General features: G+C 40.8%; 2 protein-coding genes across 6 annotated transcripts in view; both read left to right on the top strand.

Annotated features, from left to right (window-relative positions):
• The window catches only part of hectd4 (HECT domain E3 ubiquitin protein ligase 4), a 37822-nt gene extending 23236 nt beyond the window's left edge, over positions 1-14586 (top strand). For 4 of the 5 annotated variants that reach the window (XM_005729448.2, XM_005729446.2, XM_005729447.2 and 1 more), the window contains exons 50-76: positions 22-259; positions 368-504; positions 591-717; positions 1162-1299; positions 2054-2190; positions 2273-2433; positions 2516-2697; positions 2791-2996; positions 3094-3224; positions 3357-3562; positions 3670-3849; positions 4210-5603; positions 5697-5904; positions 5984-6207; positions 6630-6775; positions 6867-6970; positions 7704-7827; positions 8464-8654; positions 8760-8906; positions 9005-9124; positions 10784-10939; positions 11628-11731; positions 11923-12144; positions 12235-12401; positions 12565-12760; positions 13702-13924; positions 14182-14586. In XM_005729448.2, coding sequence (XP_005729505.1) covers positions 22-259; positions 368-504; positions 591-717; positions 1162-1299; positions 2054-2190; positions 2273-2433; positions 2516-2697; positions 2791-2996; positions 3094-3224; positions 3357-3562; positions 3670-3849; positions 4210-5603; positions 5697-5904; positions 5984-6207; positions 6630-6775; positions 6867-6970; positions 7704-7827; positions 8464-8654; positions 8760-8906; positions 9005-9124; positions 10784-10939; positions 11628-11731; positions 11923-12144; positions 12235-12401; positions 12565-12760; positions 13702-13924; positions 14182-14318 — 5706 coding nt within the window. In that variant the 3' untranslated portion in view covers positions 14319-14586. Of the gene's footprint in view, positions 1-21; positions 260-367; positions 505-590; positions 718-1161; positions 1300-2053; positions 2191-2272; positions 2434-2515; positions 2698-2790; positions 2997-3093; positions 3225-3356; positions 3563-3669; positions 3850-4209; positions 5604-5696; positions 5905-5983; positions 6208-6629; positions 6776-6866; positions 6971-7498; positions 7648-7703; positions 7828-8463; positions 8655-8759; positions 8907-9004; positions 9125-10783; positions 10940-11627; positions 11732-11922; positions 12145-12234; positions 12402-12564; positions 12761-13701; positions 13925-14181 lie in introns of those variants that run through there. The other variant, XM_005729449.1, reaches the window with a different exon arrangement.
• A 4408-nt stretch (positions 14587-18994) lies between these two features.
• Positions 18995-21486, top strand: LOC102215147 (L-serine dehydratase/L-threonine deaminase). The gene is made up of 8 exons (XM_005729444.1): positions 18995-19068; positions 19198-19354; positions 19501-19540; positions 19623-19762; positions 19972-20063; positions 20452-20679; positions 20774-20898; positions 20982-21486. The coding sequence occupies exons 1-8, from the start codon at positions 19055-19057 to the stop codon at positions 21173-21175; spliced, it is 990 nt and encodes a 329-aa protein (XP_005729501.1). The 5' UTR covers positions 18995-19054; the 3' UTR covers positions 21176-21486.
• Positions 21487-21701: the final 215 nt, after the last annotated feature.

Raw genomic sequence — 21701 nt, 5'->3', positions numbered from 1 at the left:
TTTCTCTATATTCCTTTGCAGAACTCAAAGATACGTGCCAACTTTGGAAGCCGGCCTTTTGCATTTGCTGAAGGCCAAGCACACAGAAATGCTGCTGACTTGTGTGTAGACCTTGCAGAAGAAATCAGTGCAAATTTTGAAGCACTGCCCTTTGCTATGGCCTCAGACAGCGATAATGATGCAGGCGCTAGTGTTACTTCGGACTCTGGTTCTCATGGACCCCCTTGTCGGATTGCAGCTGTTGCAGTTGCTCAGCAGCGTATGTCTCTTGTCATCTCGCATTCCTTTTCAATAATTTTTTTTCTTCCTTGTCGATTTGTATTTTTGCCTCATAGCCTAGTAACCTTTGAATATTTGGCTTTTGCAGAGTACAACAGTGACCAGTCCTGCCTTTATAAGGTGGAGCTGAGCTATGAGAATCTGGTCACCTCTGGACCCGACCCACATCCTCCCCCTATTGCTGATGATGAGAGTGATGATGAGGATGATGATGATGTTCCAAGAGTAAGAAAAGTCTGCAATGCTCAAAATTGTGTTGGAAAAAGTTTTAAGCTGAAGTATTTCATGACTGAATTTTGATTTGACTTCAGGAGGACCACTATGCCCTTCTGGTGAAGGCATGGGAGACAAAAGTGTTCCCCACAATTCGTAGACGGTTCCGTAACGAGGCTGAGAGGAAATCGGGCCTGGACCAAATCAAAGGAGCTCTGCAGCTGGGTAAATAACTTTTATATTACAACATGGCCAAAAAAATCTTGCGTGCCACTGCAGCTTTCCATGACAATAAACACTTAACCTGTGCTGCTTTAACTTTATGACCCTTAAGATGTTTTTGAAAACTAAATGGAGCGTTAATTGCGTCTAAAAGTCAAAATAATGTCATAATAGGAAGAACGTTTTGTAATTAATAGAATCATACATGTTTATTTAACCGCCTTAAGGTTTATTGCTGATAATTTAGGTTCACTCATAGACCAAGGAATTAAGTATCAAATCAAATCAGACCTCAGTTTTAATACTACATGCTTTAATGTGCTTCATAATTTGATGATGGGATTCTTGTCATCAACCCTCATTAAATAGATGTCTGAAGTTATAAAATTAATCACTTACCAGACTGTCTACCTGTACGTAGAGCTGAGACGCTGTTTCTGGTTTCAGGTATGGTTGACATTGCGAGGCAGACAGTGGAATTTCTGTATGAAGAGAATGGTGGCATTCCTCGAGATCTCTACCTCCCAACTATTGAGGATATCAAGGATGAGGCCAACAAGTTCACTATCGACAAAGTCCGCAAAGGTATCAAAGGAAATAACATTATTTCATGAAGCACACAAAACAAAGTCTTTAGACATCTGTACTAATATTGCACATAGTTACTTTTCACTTGCTGCCACTAGGCTTGAATGACCTTATTGTAATTTCCAGTGGGGGAAAAAAATCAAATGTATATACAGTGGTCCCTCGTTTATCACAGGAGTTGCGTTCTAAAAATAACCCGTGATAGGTGAAGTCTGCAAAGTACCCACCTTTATTTTTTTACAGTTATTATAGATGTTTTAAGACTGTAAAACCCTGCACTACACATACACTTTTCTCAGACAGGCATGAACATCGTCACACTTTTCTCTCTTGTTTAAACACTCTCAAAGTTCAAACCATAGAATGAAACCAAAGGAATCTGCAGGTGTCTTTGATGGTGCAAAACATTTCATCGACATCGTTGCGTTTGTTGGTGAGAACTTACAAACATACAGTGCAGCACTTCAGAGTCACACTGCTAGCGTTTGAGGATTTATGTAAATTTGACAAGCTGAACGCATTCTGTACCGTACAGGAGACATGGCATGAGATTGATTGACAGTGGTCTACAGCCAATCAGGACACAAACACAATGTGCTGTTAAAAAAAAAAAAGCATGCAAAATTGCACAAAAAAAAATCCACAAAACAGCGAGGCCAGGAAAGGTGAACTGCATTATAGCGAGGGACCACTGTAATATGATGTGATGTCATTTAAATGATCCTCGTGGTGATGTACTGTTTCAACACAGGCTTGACTGTGGTCATCCGATGTCCTGACAGCAACAATACCAACAGCACAACAGGGGGAACAGCACTGCCGAAATTTGCCATCAGGGGCATGTTAAAAACTTTTGGTTTGCATGGTGTTGTGCTGGATGTGGACTCTGTAAGTATACTCATTTACCATTATAAGCGTTTTCTATCTTAACAACAAAGATGCTGATGAACAAACTGTTTTCTTTGTTAAGGTGAATGAACTGGTACAGGTGGAGACATACCTGCGTAGTGAGGGTGTGCTTGTCAGGTACTGGTATCCAATTGAAATGCTGGAACGCCCACCTGCTGGATCTCGCCGTACTGCGGCTAATGGCTTGGTCTCATTAGACAGTAGCAACATTCAGATTCACAGGTAACATGTGAATCCAATGAGGATAAATATGACACGTCTACATGCTGCACAGAATCATTCATGCAGCTCTGCTTTATTTTAGGGAACTTCTTCGCTGTGAGAGTGCACTGGCCAGATTATACTGTCGCATGGCCTTGCTCAACATCTTTGCCCCCAAGAATCCACACACCTTCACTCGTCTCTTCCACATACCTGCTATCCGTGACATCACCTTGGAACACTTGCAGCTTCTATCTAACCAGCTGCTGGCTCCACCCCTCCCTGGTGAGTGTGGCTATACGATATTATAATGAAACACCTTAATACCATGTGCATATTCTATTAGTGGTAAATGTGACAATTTTTTTCTTCCTGCAGATGGCACGATCAGTTCAAGTTCTGTTCTGCTGGCTCAGTCAGTATTGCACAACCTTGAGGGCCAAAGTTGCTCCCCCACAGACCTGTTTTACCAGGGCAACGCTCAGCCAATCCGGGAGTGGTTGACAGTGGCCATCACCCGTGCCTTGCATCAAGGAGAAGAAAGCTTACTTGAGCTTACAAAGCAGATATGCTGCTTTCTACAGGTCTGTTCTGCCAATCTGTTATTAATTTAATACATTTATCTCAGGGTGCATGTTTACAAGCTGTTACAACTCTTACAATTGGGGTGATTCTTGACAGAATGCACCAGAGCAGTTTACATCTGAGGAGTTCCCAGTGTCAGAATCCAAAGTAAGCATGGATGTCAGCTTTCCAGGAGCTGCATTTGTGATCGTGTCCTGCAAAGAAAGCCAGCTAGGCTGTCGTAAAGAGTGAGTTATAGTGGTTTATTAAATAACAGCTTTAATAAAATAAATAAATAAAAAAAAACATAGGAGAGAAAACTTAAAAACAAAATCAAATTGATAGCAAAAATGACATCTTAATCTTTTCTACTCCATTAGCTCAAGTCTGTATAAGGCCCCTTGGGCTCGAGTCATGGTGTATGGCCTGGGTCACAAGGTGCGGAGAAATGGCCAGCTGAATCTGATGGAGGCTGTGTGTTATCCTCTGGATGCTTCACCTACCAACACAGGCCTTACTCCCCCACCTACCACCAATCAATATCCTTCTGTTATGATCCCTACTGATAAAGTGCACATCAAGCTTGGTTAGTATCTAATTCCAAAGGGAATTTATATACGCTGCTTTAGCTGTTTTGTGAATAAACTCTGTACCCATTAAATGTAATGAAGTATCCCTTTGTCTTAATTGTAGGGGTGTCCCCCCCTCCTGGAGCTGTGCTGGTGTTGCACTCCTTGCCACTGGAGTTTCCATTAGCCATGGCATTTGCTGAACAGCTGCTAACATGGAAGCTGGGAGAGAGCAGTGAACGATCAGAGGATGAGCTGGACACAGTTCCCTCATCTGTGCTGCTACAAGTGGTAGAACTACTTGGTAGGAGGAATATCCATTGTGACACCATTTAATGTGCATGTTGTATTTCATTGCCATATTTCTGTATCCCTGTCATATAGCAGTTGTAGTATTACATTAAACACACAAATGTAGATTTCACCCATTAAATCCTAAATTGTGAGATTTCAAAAACAAGATTTCAAAATCCTAAATTGTGATATTTAGTTTTAAATTTTTATTATTCATTTTAATGTCCTTTTAGTTAGAAGTAACAACTCAAAGCTTACGAACCTTGTACTTAAAGGGCATACCACTTCATCCATAAGTCACGAGACATTTAGGTGCATAAAGATTTCCCAAGATCCCAATTTTGATTATTTTCTTGGTCGTTGTTCTTAGGTGGTTTGGTTTGGACAACTGATCTGGCTCCCTCCATCAAAGAACTCATCTTTCACTTGTTAGCGGAACTTTTGCGGAAGATCCACCAATTGGAGCAGCGCAAGAGCCCTACTGGTCTTTCAAGTTCAATTGCTCTTTTGCTTAACCCCTGCCTCGCAGTGCTCATGGCCCTGCAGACAGAACTCCGAAAGCTCTATGACCGGGAAACTCAGGGATGGACTGCTGGAGGGGCTGGAGCAGGGGGGTCCTCATCCGGAGGCATTGCATTGGCCCTGGGTGCGGAGCAGAGTCGATTCTCCACATACTTTCATGCCCTGATGGAAGTGTGTCTGGCTGTTGCAGAGGTGACACTTCCTCTCAATGTTGGCGGCTCTTCAGTGGGAGCGCTGTCCTCCACCAGTGCCCCTAACCTTAGTGATTCTTCTTCATCCTCATCATCATCCCCAGGCCAGACACCGCAGAGCCCCAGTTTGCTATCAAAGCGTAAGAAGGTGAAGATGAAGCGTGAGAGAGCAGCAGCTGCAGTGGCAGCAGTGTCTGGTAAACGGGGAAGTGGAGGTGCAAGGCTGTCAGAGAGTGACAGTGCCCTGCTGAACATGGCAGGTAGTAAACCTGAGGACATGCTGTGGTTCCACCGCTGCCTTACTCTGCTGATGATCTTACGACACCTTGCCAACAAGGACCCACAGGGCTTAAGCGTAACCAGCGATGCAGTAACGGACGCCTGCCAGGCTCTGGTTGGACCCACTGCTCACAGTCGCCTGCTGGTGCTCTCAGGTATTCCCACGCACCTGGAGGAGGCTGTTGTCCGTAATGCTATCCGAAGGGCTTGCAACGCACATGGGGGGCTCTTTAAAGATGAAGTCTTCATTCCTCTCCAGGAGGAGGACCCCAAGAAAAAACCTGGGACTGGTGTTGCAAGCCTTCAGGATGGTAAAGTGTGTCCTGAACCTGAGCGCCCCTTTGCAAACAACGGAGGTCCCGAGAGTCCCGACAGCTCCAGTAGTGTAACTCCAGCTATGAGTGTGAGTGCTTCAGCTTCTACCAGCCAGACCTCTATCTGCAGCTCCTCTCAGGGGGTCTCCCGCACTGCCAGTGAACTTTCCGTCGATCAGGAGCTTTTAGCTGTCCCACCTCTCACTCCTGCGGCTGCAGCTTCTGCCGTTACATACCCCCAGCAGGGACTCCAAGAGTCACAGACAGTTTCTAGTCAGGAGAGTCTAGATACCTCCCTGTGTAGCACAGGGAGTCTTGGGAGTCTCGGCAGCTTAGGGGAACCTGTCGACAGTGCAGAAACGCCATCCGCGTCAGATGGGGGCTCTATGCACACAGTCACCTCATTAGAGAGCAATGCAGTCATGGCCAGACCCATCAAGGGTTACGCTGTCATTGAGGTGAGCTGATTCAAATCGTTATTATTCCATCTGATTGATTTTGTGCTTAAGATGTTGAAAATGTAAGGAAAATTTCTCTTTTGGTGACTATAGGTGCGTTCTCGAGCCAAAGTGGAAAAAATTCGTGCCAGTCTTTTCAACAGCAGTGACCTGATTGGCTTGTCCAGCCTGGAAGGTGAAGAAGAACTAATGGAGCTGACCAATGAGGAGATCCTCACGGCTTCCAGTGTTAACCAAAGCCTGTTTGACACACAGGGAAGCTCTGCCCTTGAAGACTACTTCTTGGAGAAAACAATCAAAGGTTGTCACTTAACTACAATCACATATTTGCTGCTTTTAGTTTTCTTACTTTGTCTAAATTAAAATTCTTCTGTTTGAAGGTGACAAGCTTGTACCTGGAGCCCGAGATGTCCTCACAGATATTTTTAAGAGCTGTGTCCACTCGGAGCAGATGCTCAGCCTCACGCCAGCCAAGCCCGTTAAAGTGTCTGACATTTACCTCAGCAAGGAGCAGATCAACTCTCAGACACCAGGCAACCTACTGCATACTTTCTTCACCAATGTTCGACCTCCCAAGAAAGTACTTGAGGACCAACTTACTCAGGTATTAAACAAGTGCTCAACAGTAAACTTGTGAATTCTTTGATATAGTTAAATCAAAATTTTGTTAGTCAAATGGCTGGCTCGGTTTTAGTTTGGACTGTCACCTCACAGAGAGAAGGCCCTGAGTTTGAATTAAATCAGTACCTTTTCTGTGTGGAGTTTGTATGTTCTCCCCGTGTCAGCGTGGTTCTCTTCAGGTTCTCTGATTCCTCCCACAGTTCAAAGACATTGAATTAGTGGGGCCAGGTTAAATGCCCCTAACCTGAATTCGAAAAATTGAAGAAAATGGATAGATGGATTACTATAATTCAAAAATAATAATAATAATAATTTAACTGTAATTTAATTTAATTGACCTTTTTGTTTTAAAACAACTTTTCAACTTTTGTACACAACAACTTACAAAATGTTTTATTTTTTTAGATTCTAAGAAAGTATGGCACTCCTAAGCCAAATAAGAACAAGTACAGCAAGGCAGGAAAAGAGCAGCATCAAGGCAAGGTAGTAAGCACCAAGAGGCCCATCACCAAACCTCCCACTAAGGAAAAGTCTGTGCTTAACAGTGTCAGGTACGTCACTCACTTTTTGAACGGTAACTACATGTATAGAGGCATAAACACACTGCCATGATAACTGAATTAAAATGTGCTCATCTCTCAGAACCGCACTGAGTGAGAAGAAAACAGTGCTAAAGCCGAAATCTCCTGAGAAATCCAGACCTGAAGAAAAAGATGTGGAAAAATCTCCTGCTAAGAAAACCGAAGGTTTGTAATAAACACTCCCACTTGGACTCCACACATCTATGAATTTTTAGCTAACACAAAGATTTGCAAAGGATTAAAACAACCTTTGAATTAACTACCACAGAACTAAATGTGTGGTGAAGAAATATTCACATTCCTAAGCTGTGAACTTATCCAGGCTTATCCATGAGTTTCAAATGTTCCTTCGCAAGTAAAAGTGAAATAAAAACAAAGGACACGAAAAAGTGAAAACATTTGTGCTGTGTCATGAGATAAATTTTAGGGAACCTGATGGAAATTGAACATCAAAATGATAGCAGTTTCATTTTTGCTTTTTTTTTTTTCCATAGTTGCGTCATTTCATGAGGGCACCCAAAACCAGACACGAGACACTTTGTCATATGTCAAAATCATTAAAAGCAATGTTTTGCGCGGGTGTTTTGTTTTGTTAGTATCTTAATAAACCTTTTCATTAAGTTTAATCTGAAAACTAATTAACAGCTGAAACTGTAGAGAAGAAAAAGCATAATATTTGTATCTGAATTGTAGGAAAGTAGGATGAAGCAGCACAACATTGAAATTAATGTAAGTAGGTTACCAGAGAATTTAAGACATCCACACAATTGCATTTAAAGGCACTTTTGTCTGTTGACACACCGCCAGTCCATTATCATAAAAGTGAGAATTTTCCATATCAGTAGCTGATCCATGTATTTGTAAATGAAATGCAACCTGCTGTGAATGGTTTCTTTAGTCCCAGAGGAGAAGTACTTGACACTAGAAGGCTTCCATAAATTTGCTGTTGACCGAGCCAAGCAGGACATCCGCAGTGTCTGGAGGGCAATTTTGGCTTGTGGTTATGATCTTCACTTTGAGAGGTGAGATTTGAACAGCCTTGTTTGAAAACAAACACACACACACACACACACACACACACACACACACACACACACACACACACAACAAACTTAACATGTTGTCAGTTTTCTTTTGTTTTAAGTAATTCTGCCCTAATTAGAAGTTTTTAACCTTTATAAAAACAATAATAAATGCATATATTATGTCTTATTACTAACTGCAAAGATGATGATATATGTAGAATTTCTAGTGGGGGAAAAAAGCTTCATAAGCCTTATTTTGGGGCAAAGTCCCATTTTTATCAGAGTCGACTGATTCTACAGATGTAGTAAACATTTTGGTGATTATTTAAACTGAAGGTTTTTTGGTTGTTTTGTTTTTTTCTTTCTATCAAAAATAACTGCCCACAGATATTTCTATATGGCTGCTGAGTTTCTGCTTGCCTTTAAGAAGGCGAGTGTGTGAGTTGTTTCATGTCTTTTTTTTTTTTTCTTTTTTTTTTCTTTCCCTGGTTTGGCAGTTGATTGGCTCTTAGGGATCAGTTTGTATTAAGGATTCTTTGAGTGTCTTGTCTCTATCTGATAATGTTTCTGCTCTTTAATGTTTTTAATGAGCTCAGAGCTCTTTATTTAAGAACTCCCGTGCTCCTCTGCCAGGTGCACCTGTATAGACACTCGCCATGCACAGAAGGCTTGTAGAAAGTGGAGCTTAGAAATGGATGTGGCATTGGTACAGTACATCAACAGACTGTGCCGTCACCTGGCTATCACACCATCCCGGTTGCACCCCCATGAAGTCTACCTGGACCCCAGTGATGCTGCTGATCCTCGTGTGGCCTGCTTGCTCAGTATGTAAACTGCCAGCACTTTTGGAGTTTCACTGAAAAGTTTGAAACCTCAGGGGGTTTTTGTCAGCTATACATAACTTTTTGTATAAATGTCAATGTTTTCAGATGTGCCTGTGGAGAGTTTACGCCTACGCTTTGCTTTGCTGCAATCGCTCAACAACAGCCTGGAGAGTTTCTTCCTGCCGTTGGTGGAACTGAGACAAACACATACGTATCAAAACAGCATTGCAGCTCTGTTGAGTGAGGCCAAAGGTGAGCGGGATCTGAGCACACATCTCGCGTTGTAGTTTGTGTAACCTATCTGGAAAGCTTGCTTTGTTGAAATGACTCACCGCTTGTTCTATTTGCAGGCCTAATCTTTTATGACACTAAGGTCACTGTGATGAACAGAGTACTGAATGCCACAGTGCAGCGGACAGCTGACCATGCCGCTCCAGAGATTACACTGGACCCTCTAGAGATTGTGGGAGGTGGGTATTCCTTTCACTGGTTCACGTTTTTTAGTTTTTCAAAGTTCAATATCACTTAACGGAGCATTAGGGCCACATTAAGAAAAAAATATTATTGATCATTTTGAGAAAAAAATGTAGAAATGTGGAGATTAAAATATTTTCAAGGCAAATTGCCACAGCTGCTATATCCTCTATATAATGGCTTGTGTAGCTAAGTTAGTGACATTATATTTCAAAATCGGTTTTAGTTACAAGAAAACGATTTCTCTTTTAGCACATAAACAGAGTGTGGTAATAAGGATCTTGAAACGATGGTGCAGAAAGCAACATCTGGTCAGAAGGAAAAAAACCCACAAACTTTGAAGAGCGTGTATATTGTATCACAAGATACAGTCCCACTGCGCAAGTGACATCGGACTGTTGTCTTTTATATGTCATATGTTTATATGTTTGATCCACTGAAGGGGTTGTTTTGTAACGCCAGGCAATGTTGTTTTTGTTTTTTCAACGTCTACTGAACGTCTAAAATGTGGTTGTTGAAGACATCTTCGACTCATTTTAGACTGTTTTTAGGCTGCTTCTATGGGCTCTATAGTCCCATGTTTCCAGATGGTGGAGGGCATGTTTTCTGTACAGAAACAGTTATGTGTGAAGGAATACAGAGCGATTAGTGGACATCTTCAGATGGCGTGGACTCCTGAGCTAAAACAAAAGTGAGCAGCTGCACGGTGGATTTGGAGCAGAAATGTCCCGAGCTTCTCACAGACAGTTTGCAAAATGTGCGAATAAACAAATACTGTTGAGCAGAGTAGTCCAGTTTATACACAATTGCATAAACTTCTCATACTTTCTGTTGCAACTTTTTGTCTTGCTACTGAATACAAACACACTCACTTCCTCTTACAAACCTCTTCACAAATAAAACGGGATTACTTGTAAATATGGAGCATATATAAAGCAAATGCTCTTTTAAACTTTTTAAATACAATTGTGCTCTTTTTAAAAGGAATTTCAAAAGTTTTCAAAAATACTTTAACCATAATTATTTTGCATTTTAACATTAAAAAAAAATACCAACATGTACTGAATAAATCAATAGAATAACACATAAGTAATGGGGGATGTTTTTAAATAATCTTTATTTAAACATATTGTTTATGTTGATAACAATAATGTTGATATTTGTAATTAAAAAATACATTTCTTAATCATGTAAATTTCCGGCACCTGTCACAGATGTCCACGTGACGCCCAAAGTAATTATCCTGTCCAAAGTTCATATATTGAGCATTATATTAACCTCCAAGGTGGGTCATGGTTTGGCGTCCAAATTGTGGACCTTGTTTGGACGTCGTATAGATGTCGATTGCTTGCAAAAACAACAGACCCAATATAGACATGGTCTGAGCATCTATCTAACATCCAATGTTTAGTGGGATGTAGCAGCTAATCAATTTGTTTCAGTAACTCATCTACACAAAGCATCTTGCAGAGGCTGCATCAGTTTGTAATCTGCACATTTTGGGGGATTTTTCCCCTCGAAATAGAATTACGAACCTTTTTTCTCAAAATGATCAATAATTATTTTTTTTTCTTAATGTGGCCCTAATACTCTTCATACTTTCAAGGTATCTTGTCAAACGTGCTTTTTTTTCTGATTGGGTGCATCTGCCTCAGGTGAGATCAGGTCATCAGAGAACACGTACTTCTGCCAGGCAGCACGCCAGCTGTCGTGTGTGCCGTCATCCCAGCTTTGTGTGAAACTCGCCAGTGGAGGAGACCCAACCTACGCCTTTAACATCCGCTTCACTGGAGAGGAAGTTCATGGCACGAGTAAGAATTTCTCCCTCACAATACTTCTGTACTGCCTTTGATTCTTGCGCTTGAGATTTATTTTAATTCATAAACTTCCAAATAACTGGTACAACTAACTAACCAGTATTAAAAGCAAAATGCAAAATCAATGGCAAAATATATGAACTTTTAATCGGTTGAGAATCTAAGCACTGGATATACTTAGATTTATTCTGCTCTGCTCATTTTGTTTTTCTGTAATACAGGAAGAAGTAAAGAGACTAACATCATGTAAATGTGGCATTTGCAGTTACTTAATTACACTGTCAGGCCATAAAATAAATTGACCACTTTCAAGACATTACAGGCCAATGTAGGTTTTCTGTTTCGTTTTGATAGAAGTTTCCATGTTTCACTATATTTCACAATATTTTTTGTTATAAAAAAAATAATACCGGAACCTAAAAAAAGGAAGGACATTTCTACCAAAATAAAACAACAAAACTGGCTTTAAGAAGGGGTAAATAAGCACCATGGTTAAAAGGAGTTCTCATACTGCAATAGTTAATCACATAAGCAGAAGCCTGCAGCACAGATTCCGGGTCTATTTGTATTGAACTAAAATTCTTTCAAAGTTTGTTTGTATGTGCACTTTGAATCAATGTACAGCCCTGTGAATAGTATTTGCCCCCTTCCTGTTCTAACTGGCTGTGATCAATGTGTGCAGGTGGCTCTTTTAGACACTTCCTGTGGCAGGTGTGTAAGGAGTTGCAGAGTTCTGCACTTTCCCTGCTGCTCCCCTGTCCCAGTGCTGCAGCCAATCGTAATAAGGTAATATTTATTTTCTATTACCTACCATGTTTTCTGCTTTTTTTGTCTTTTTTGCTCTATTTGTTTTCCCCAAAAATTCATTCATATCCGACTGTGTGCTAGATACTAACTGAAATGTGTTTTATCACACATGATGCAAACTGCTGTGTTAGGAGTAATATAATTCGTATCTGTATTTGTGCTGTTCTCAGGGGAAATATATCCTCACTCCATGCCCTATCAGCTATGCAGAGGAACAGTTGCTGCACTTTTTTGGCCAACTACTAGGCATAGCCATACGTGCAGATGTGCCACTTCCTTTGGACTTACTGGGCTCATTTTGGAAGGGCCTAGTTGGTGAGCCTCTCGACTCAGAGCAGGACCTGCAAGAAGCTGATGTGCTTACCTACAACTATGTCAAGAAATTTGAAAATGTAAGTGTATATTAGTGTTTGTAGCACCTTTAGATGCTACCAACATGACTCTAGTGACCTCAAATTTACCTTTTCCCTCCTATGCTGAAGGTGACTGACGAGACAGAGCTAGAGGCCCTGTGTGCTGAAATTTCCTCCCAGCACCACTCAGGAGAAAGCCCAGACTCCCCCAGCCGTCCCTGCTGCACCTTTACCTATGTCACTATGACTGGTGAAGAAGTGGAGCTTTGTCAGGGAGGGCGGAGCCTCATTGTCAGGTACAAATCATCCCACTGATCGCTTTTTTGTTGTTGTTGTTGTTCCCGTTCCCGTTTGCAGTTATCTTAATTTGGCGTAAGTTGTCTTTATAGCCAAATGCCACAGAACATTAGGGTGTGATTTTATTCTGGATATCCTGTGTACTTGTATCTGTCTGCAAAGCTGGCAGAACAAGGATGTGTATGCACGGGCGGTGCGGAGCCTTCGTCTGAGGGAGCTGCAGAATGTGGAGTGCATGACAGCGGTGCGTGCAGGGCTCGGATCCATCATTCCCCTGCAGCTGCTTACCATGCTCAGCCCTATAGAGATTGAGCTGCGCACCTGCGGCCTGCCTTACATCAACTTGGAGTTCCTGAAGGTAAAGCAGTATTAATTTTGTTGACCAATAATTGTCATCATAGTTCACGTCAACGTTTTTTTTTCTTGTCTGACACGCAAAGAAGATGATAACTAAAATAAAATGCATTGACATTTTCTTAACAAATGAAAGCAAGATGAGAAAATTCTGGAGAAATAAGATCCAATCAGAACTAAAAAAGTTGTGTATAAAGGCGGGCCAGTTTGGAAGTGATCCAGTCAGAAGTAATCTAGTTGTGCAGTAAGGTTAGAGGTGCACATTTGATCTGCTGCCTTGAAGAAAGCAGGAGAGTTCGGCTCCTTGTTTCTCATAAAAATGTGAAACAAGGAGCAAATTGTCAACACTTGGAAGACAGGGAGGAGTAGACGCATGGACACATTTTGCACACATGAAACTACGCCGCTTTGTAAACTGTGTGAGCAACTCTAGCTGGTAAATACACCAGGGCAGCTGTGGCTACAATGTAGCTTGCCATCGCCAGTGTGTGAATGTGTGTGTGAATGGGTGAATGACTGAATGTAGTGTAAAGCGCTTTGGGGTCCTTAGGGTCTAGAAAAGCGCTATACAAATGCAGGCCATTTACCATTTATATTTTAGTCAAATAAATCAACCTCAAATTTAGTCTACAAGAACCTTTTGATACATAGTCAACTAAAATGAGAAGAATTTAGATGCCTAAATTATTAAAACATTAAAACATGCCTAAAACTAAATCAAAGCTTGCTATTAAAATTAACACTGAGGTGAAACATATATTTGTGTGAAAGTGATATGTCTGTGTCACTTGTCATTAAAGTTTCTTTGTCGGGCTAGGCAGTTTATTTATTTATTTTATTCTGCTATTGATTCATGCTAAATATATGAAATACAGAGAGATTTCACTCACCTCGTGTTGTCACGGGTTAGTATTTAATTTCAGCATGTGCTCGGTTCCCTCGTAGGCTCATACAATGTATCAGGTGGGCCTGATGGAGACTGACCAGCACATCGAGTTCTTCTGGACCGCCCTGGAGATGTTCACTCAGGAGGAGCTCTGCAAGTTCATCAAGTTTGCATGCAATCAGGAGCGCATCCCATTCACGTGCCCCTGCAAGGATGGGGGGCCTGACACCGCTCATGTTCCCCCATACCCCATGAAGATCGCCCCTCCTGATGGAGCAGCAGGTAAGATCTGAGGGTTAAGCAAGGCCCTGAATCATCTCAGCTTCTCTTGCAAACTTGAGCAAACTCTAAAATGTTAAATTACAGACACACATTCAAAATCTCAGGCTTGCTGTCATTTACTGTACACCTGCATAGCTGGCAGCTTATTATAGCACCTGCTACGTAGCACGTCATTGGGCTTCTGGTTCATTAACAACTGGCAAACATGCATAACTGGGAGAGAAGTGCTGGGTTATGAACTCCTGTTTCTCCTTTAGGTCAGCCAGACTCTCGCTACATCCGGGTGGAGACCTGTATGTTCATGGTGAAACTGCCCCAGTATACTTCTTTGGACGTGATGCTGGAGAAACTGCGCTACGCCATCCACTACCGCGAGGACCCACTCAGCGGCTGAGAAGACTTGACAACCGAATATTCCCCCCCATGTGCCCCAAACCTCGCCCTCACCCGTGACCCCTTTTCTCCCTTCATCCCCAAGTTCCTGGACTTTCCTCTGAGACAGACCTAATGCTCTGCTGCATTGACAAGTCACAAAGTTAATTTTATTACATTTTCAGTGGCAATGCTTTGTTTATCCCTGCTTTATATTGCAGTTTACACAAATTGTACGTTTCATTATTTTGATTTGTTTTGCTTTTTTTTTTTTTTTCTTGTTATTGTATTTTATTTTTTTATTTTTATTTTTTCAAGGGAATTCAGGGAAGATATTCTGAATTGGCACTGACACGGAGTTTGAGGACGACGCTGAAGTGAACCAACTGTGAGACTTTTTGTTCACCTTTTCCTCCCCTTTCCTTTAACAGAAGGATTAACAAGGTTCAGTCAAATTCTGTGAATTTAGCAGCGTTACGGGCTAACTTTGAGATCAGCACTTTGAATTTAATTGAATTCACGATTGCTTAACATTTTAGCACTGTAATCTCGGTCTGACTCGCTGGATTTGGCATTGCCATTATGGCACAAAACAAACATTTACTCTCCTAACGCTTAACGTAGCTGCCTCCCTCTGCCACCCCTCTGTGGGGGTGATGTTCAGAAACATGCCTTTGCTGTAGGAGCCTCTCTCAAGAGGGTGATGCTGTGTGTGAAAATCAGATGATGATCATGGCTTTTGAGTTTAAGGTACAATGACTCTCCCCCCCAAAAAAAAGAAAAGAAAAGAAATTTGTATTGCTGTCTAGTCTTGGAACCTGTCAAGTATAAGCAGGCAGAAGGTGTGAACAAGTGCTGTACAGGATATTATGTAGTTTACTGCCTGTTTTAAATAAAAATGAACTCCTAATGGACAAACTAACTTATGCCTATATAAACTGATTACATTTTATCCAAGTCTCTGAAGGGAGGGTATTTAAGTCATGTAAAAAGTCATATTAATCTATTAGTTTATGAATAGATAGATACTTTTATTTTATTTTTTCTCTTTTGTTTTTTTTTTTGTTTTTTTTTTTTTTTAATACCTTAGTAGCTGTGGCAGAACGAGGGTCAGGTAGATTGGACGATGGTAATCGAAGCCTGCTCTGTTTTTTTTGTTTTTTTTTATAAAGTTGCATTACAAATTGTGAAACCTATGTTGCATTGTGAAAGCAGGAAGGGAACCCATGAGCTGCTGCTCTTCCACATTGTTTGTGTAATAACTTCTACTGAATGTGAATGTCCTTGTTTCCTATTCCCAATATACGTGATCTTCACACGTACACCGAGGAAGGGGCAGCGGGTTAACTTGAGTTCTGCCTTTTCATAGTTTTCTTTAATGAGAAATGAACAGCATTCTGCTTTTTTCTTTTCTTTTTCTTTTGGTCAAATTACCCATAACCAAATGTTTAGCTGTGTTTAAAAAAACAATAAAATAAAATAAATAAATAGGATGGGGGGAAAAAAATGTAAATAGACTAAAGTTATGTTTGGCAATTTTTATTAATTGCTAATTCACTTCACCTTATAACTTTTGGTTTTCGGTTTGCACTACTCTTCCAAGAAAAGATTCTAAAATGAGCAAACTAGCTGATGTCTGTTGGATATCCAGTTTGTTGTGTTGTTATTTTTTATGAATTTTTTGGAAATACCAATAATATTATTATCACCTTTGTCTTGTACTCAGATGGATTCAATTTCTTCTACTCATGGTGAAACATGTTTTTCTTGTGTGAGTAAAATCGCCATTTTACTTGGATAGTACTGAAAAACACAGCGAAAATTGCTATTTGACTAATTGGGTTGTTGATTGCTTGCAAATTTTTTGGTTTTTGGTTCAGTTCCTTTTGAAGGGTGATACACCGCTGCTAACAGGGACGCTCTCTCTTCTACTACTCCTTCTTGGGAGGGGTAGGAAAGGTTATAAAACGGACATATCCATACAAGGAGGTGTTACGATAAAATGTGTGCTGTACATTTACTTGATATTTATTACAATTATTTATGGTTGCATTAACTTAACTTTTACTGTCTTACCTCTGCACATCGGAAACTTAACATATCTAAAAATGGATTATACAGATGTAAAGAATCAGATGGCATTTGAGATTTGTGTCACAATAAAGAAATGTCTTCATGTACAAATACTCTTTGACGGTTTTGTTGTTGTGTTTTTGTTTTGTTTTGTTTTTTTGCTCTTGATCTAATTATCATTTTAACTAATTGCTCTTTAAGTTATTGGTCACAGGAACCCTCACATTTTCATGCTTGACCAGCCAGTGCTGGTGATGTGACTTGGTGAATGTGACTGTTACCAGTCTCTTTTGACAATTAGTTCTCATCATGACGTCATGGTTTGTCTATTTTAAAACATGCTTTGTATGTTTTACTGGCAGTTAAGTAACTGCCAGTAAAACAGTAAAACTGACTCAATAGTTGGATTCTGTTTCATTGTGTGTTCTATTCAAAGAAAACTGTCTTGAGCAATGTGTGTAATTGAGGAAGAGACCAAAAGACTTTTTGTGCTGTCAGTGCTTACTGAGCTTTTATGCTGCTTTGCTGAAATTTCTAGGTCAAATTTAAGACATACAGTTAGGTCTATATATATTTGAACACTGACACATGTTTATTTTTATTTTTTTACTTGTTTACTTATGTTTACTGAAACATATTCCAGTAATAGTTATATAATGGACATGGACATAATGTGTAAATGTAAACTTTAAGCTGTCATTTAAGAGTATTTACAGTAAAACTGGATAAAGGGTTTGGAGTTTTAGCTCCTTAACATGTGCCACCCTTTTTAAAGGGGACCAGAAGTAACTGGACAATCGACTAAAAGGCTCTTTATTGGACAGGTGTGGGCAATCCCTTTGTCATCTTGTTATCAGTTAAGCAGATCAAAGGCCTGGAGTTGATTTGAAGTGTGGTGCTTGTATTTGGAAGATTTTGCTGTGAATGGACAACATGCGGTCAAAGGGGCTCTCTGACACCACCAGGAACTCAATTATTACTCACTTAAGGAAACCAGAGTGTAAATGCGGTGTAATGGAAACATAATAAGTAGCTAAACTCCAAATTAAATTAGCTTAAATGCTGTTTTTGAAATATTATACCAAAGCAATTTACAAACCAAATATAATACATATATAATATGCACTGTATACACGTGCAGTAGCATGGTGTGCACACTGCACTCCATGCCCAGATATCCCAAGTTATTAGCTTAAACCTTAAAATGCTATTTTATGCCGAACTGTGTTTTCTTTGGCATTTTTCTTACAAATTGGGAAAATCAGCTGCTAGTAACAAAGTGCCTAACCATACAATTCAAAATAGTTTTTTTGCTAAGCTGTCTGTTATGTAAACACACAACACTGGTTAGGTGCTTGAATGATTCGTAGGTGAGTGTTAAGTTGCTTAACTAGAAAAATTTGCATTTCCTGCGAAAATGCTGTGTGGATGCCTTAACGCTGAAGATTTCTGCTGAAAAAAGCTGAAAAAGTTTAAAAAAAAAAAAACGCCATGAGCAGGATTCGAACCCGACCCTTTGGGTCTCAAGGCGGCTACTCATCTCACTGAGCCAAACTCCTGCTCACAATGAAAAGGTGGAGAGACTGACAATTACTAATAATAATGGATTGGATTTATATAGCGCTTTTCAAGGCACCCAAAGCGCTTTACAATGCCACTATTCATTCACACACTGGTGGAGGCAAGCTACGGTTGTAGCCACAGCTGCCCTGGGGCCGACTGACAGAAGCGAGGCTGCCATATCGCGCCATCGGCCCCTCTAGCCAACACCAGTAGGCGGTAGGGTAAAGTGTCTTGCCCAAGGACACAACGACCAGGACAGAGAGCCCGGGGATCGAACCGGCGACCTTCCGGTTACAGATGCGCTTCCCAACCCCCTGAGCCACGGTCGCTGAAATGAGCAGAAGCTGCTGAGAATTGTGCTGATAAGAGGTGAGAAGGCTAACAATTTTGCAGAAAAGAGGTGAATCAGCAGAATTTCTGCTCAAAAGAGTTTTTTCTGAAAACAGCTGAGATTTGTGCTAATAAGAGGTGAAAAGGCGCGTGTCTAATGATTCAGAAACTGTTTCAATGGAACGATGGCTGTCAAGAAAAATGGGTGATGATGACTGTGTTTTGTAACCATGTCTTCAGACAGTTTTTTGGAAATTCAGTTGTGACACAATGACTCACACTCAGTGCCTGCCTTTGTTTGTTGGTGATTGGGGATGCCAGCACTGTGTCCAACTCCTTTAGATGGGAGAGAGAAAGTAAATCCATCATGGGTAGATTCAAATAAAACAAGAACAAGATGAAACTAGGCATCTAATAACGGGAAACTGTTTTTAATAACATCTACTTTGTGGACATTTTTTTTTTAAATATTCTTTCCCAACTGTATCAGTACTAAGCAGGAGGTTGTGTTTTTTCTATGATTTGGTTCTCAGATTGTTATAATACCGTAATTACATAATAATAAGCACATTTCACAAAAATTGTGCTTGCATGCAGAAAGTCATTCACTTTTGGGTTGTCTCATCCTCATCATGACTAGGAGGAGTCTGGTCTGAATGAGCAATGCTGATTGGTTGAGAAATGGGTTTGGTCTGTCAAGTCCACAGACAAGTGCTACATAAATTTGACAAATTTTAGTGATAAAGAGACACAAGAATAAGGATCCACAGGATCTGTAATATTCAGGGAAACATGTCTACAACTAGGTGAGCTGAAACCTGTGTTCCTCTCGTATAAATGACCGCATTGTGAATTGACATTTTGTAATTTTTTTAGGTTGATGTTTTAAATTTTTGATCTTTTTGAAAACCATTTGCTTGCCCTTTTGTCCAAAGTGAAATGAAGACCCAGCAGGATCTTCACGTGGCCACTCCAGTGAGGGAGAGCCTTGCCCTGACCAAACTGGCCGGGACCTCTATTTACCTCAAGCTGGATTCGTCGCAACCGACAGGATCCTTCAAGATCAGGGGCCTCGGTCACCTGTGCAAAACGGTGAGTAATTCCTATCTGGCAATGATTTGATTTGATTTCCCCTGCATTTGAAAGAGGATCTTGTTGGGAGTGAAAGGAACCGGCAAGGGTCAGTTTACTGGCTCATGAATTCTGTGTTGACATGTTTCTTATGGGTTTCCTTGTAGCTGGCAGAGCGAGGATATGAGCGATTTGTCTGCTGTTCAGGTGAGAATACAACAGTCTCTACTTTACCATATTGATGCATTCAGTGTGTCTAATTTAATTGTTTGTTTGTTTGTTTCAATAGGAGGAAATGCCGGCATGGCAGCAGCTTATTCTGCCCGCAAGCTCGGGGTTCCTGCAACTATCATTGTCCCAAACGTCACACCGAACATAACAGTGGAGAAAATGAGGGACGAGGGAGCCACTGTGATCATTCATGGCAAGGTTAGTTAAATGTTCCTCAGTCACTTTTTTACTTTTTCCCAGAACAAATGAATGTACGAGGGTGGTAGATTCTGAATGATTATGCTTCATTTTATTAACCCACAGGTTACATTTAGAATACAAGATGACTATTAAATGGTTTTCATTGATTGAAGGGAACTGGGGGGGGGGAGATATACCAGATCATTTGTATGTTTTCTTTTCCACAGAATGTAGATGAAGGCATTGCATACGGACAGGAGCTTGTGGCAAACAACGCTGGCTGGATATACATCCCTCCCTTTGATGATCCCCTCATCTGGTAAGATGGCTTCAGTTGGCATCCTCGGAGCTGTGACTGTGTTTACATTAGCCTTCTGTTACTGTGACACCTGTCTTATCATGCATGAACAGAGCAGTTGCAAGGAGTAAATGAGATGATGTGGCAAGATGTATGTTATCACAGCTATTCTGGGGGAGGTTGTCAGATAACTAATTTGTTTGAGATGTCACATTCAAAGTGTTAAGCTTAACCATAAATTATTGAAATTATGGGCTACTTGGTATATTATTGGCATTTGATAATCATATGCCACAACCAAGCTTTATAAACCAGGCTGCACTATGCAGAGATTTCCTATATTGCTGTGCATTAAAGCAAAATCAGTGCTGAGTTTCTAGAAACTGACAGCTTGCGTTTGTGTACAAAGGGAAGGCCACACATCTCTGGTGAAGGAGCTGGAGCACGACCTGAAGGAGAAGCCAGGAGCGATAGTGCTGTCAGTGGGAGGCGGGGGCCTGCTGAACGGGGTGGTGGAGGGACTGCGTCGCGCCAACTGGGCTGACGTCCCTGTTGTAGCCATGGAAACTATGGGTGCACATAGCCTCCATGCAGCCATGGAGGCTGGAGAGCATGTGACTTTACCTGCAATTACAAGGTACTGCTGATTAGCTAATTAACTAAAAAAAAATAAGGGTGTCAACAAATGTTTGGACTGGTGGTGAACAGCGGCCTTGTATTATACTCTACAGTGTTGCAACCACACTGGGCGTGGCAAAGGTCTCAGCGCAGACAATGAAACTGTCACAAGAACACCCGATTCTGTCAGAAGTAGTCACAGACCAGGAGGCTGTGAAAGCTGTTGAACGCTTTGTGGGTGAGTACAACCTGAAGAGACAAACAACAGATTTGAAATGACCGATCTGATCGCCGATCTCTCCTGATATTCTGCCTCTGCAGATGATGAGAAGATCCTGGTGGAGCCTGCCTGTGGTGCTGCTCTGGCAGCGGTGTACAGTGGCATTATCAAAAGGCTGAGGGATGAGCGCAAGCTGCCGCAGCACCTGGGCCCTGTGATCATTGTGGTGTGTGGCGGCAACAACATCAGCTTGGAGCAACTGAACAAGTTGAAAAAGCAGCTTGGCATTATTTAACTTCACCCTGAGTTTTCCTGACCTTTCTTCCTTTTCCCCACCTGCTCAGAAACCCTAAACTCTATTTTACTCTCTGTAATATATTATAAGTACTTGTATGTAGCACTTAATAAAGATGGGATATGTTTATTAATTGTGTTTCTGTTTATAAGGTCTGTCTGAAAAACAATAATTTAACCCACATTTAAGCTGCATTTGATTTGTATTTAGTATGTTTTGTTTGTAGGGCCGTTACATATGGTATATATGTGGTGTATACTGACTGTATGTTAGGCACCAACATGAAAATTTAGTAAAGATGCACAAAACTCCATTTGACGTAAAAGAGTTCACTCAGTGTGTAACTGTTCACCATAAAATATGTGAAAAAAAACAAAACAGGTCTAATTATTTATTAGTTATTGGCCTTAAAAATAACCAAATTTCAGACTATTCTTTATTTTAAACTATAGTTCTGTTCTTTGTCTTAAAACTAACAAGTTCTTCAATTTACCGTATTGGCCAAAAGTCTTGAGCCACCTTTGAT

This window comes from Pundamilia nyererei, unplaced genomic scaffold (assembly GCF_000239375.1).
Source record: "Pundamilia nyererei isolate P.nyererei 1_Seehausen unplaced genomic scaffold, PunNye1.0 scaffold00033, whole genome shotgun sequence".
Lineage (NCBI taxonomy): Eukaryota > Metazoa > Chordata > Actinopteri > Cichliformes > Cichlidae > Pundamilia > Pundamilia nyererei.
This window is presented reverse-complemented; position numbering and strand designations above follow the sequence as displayed.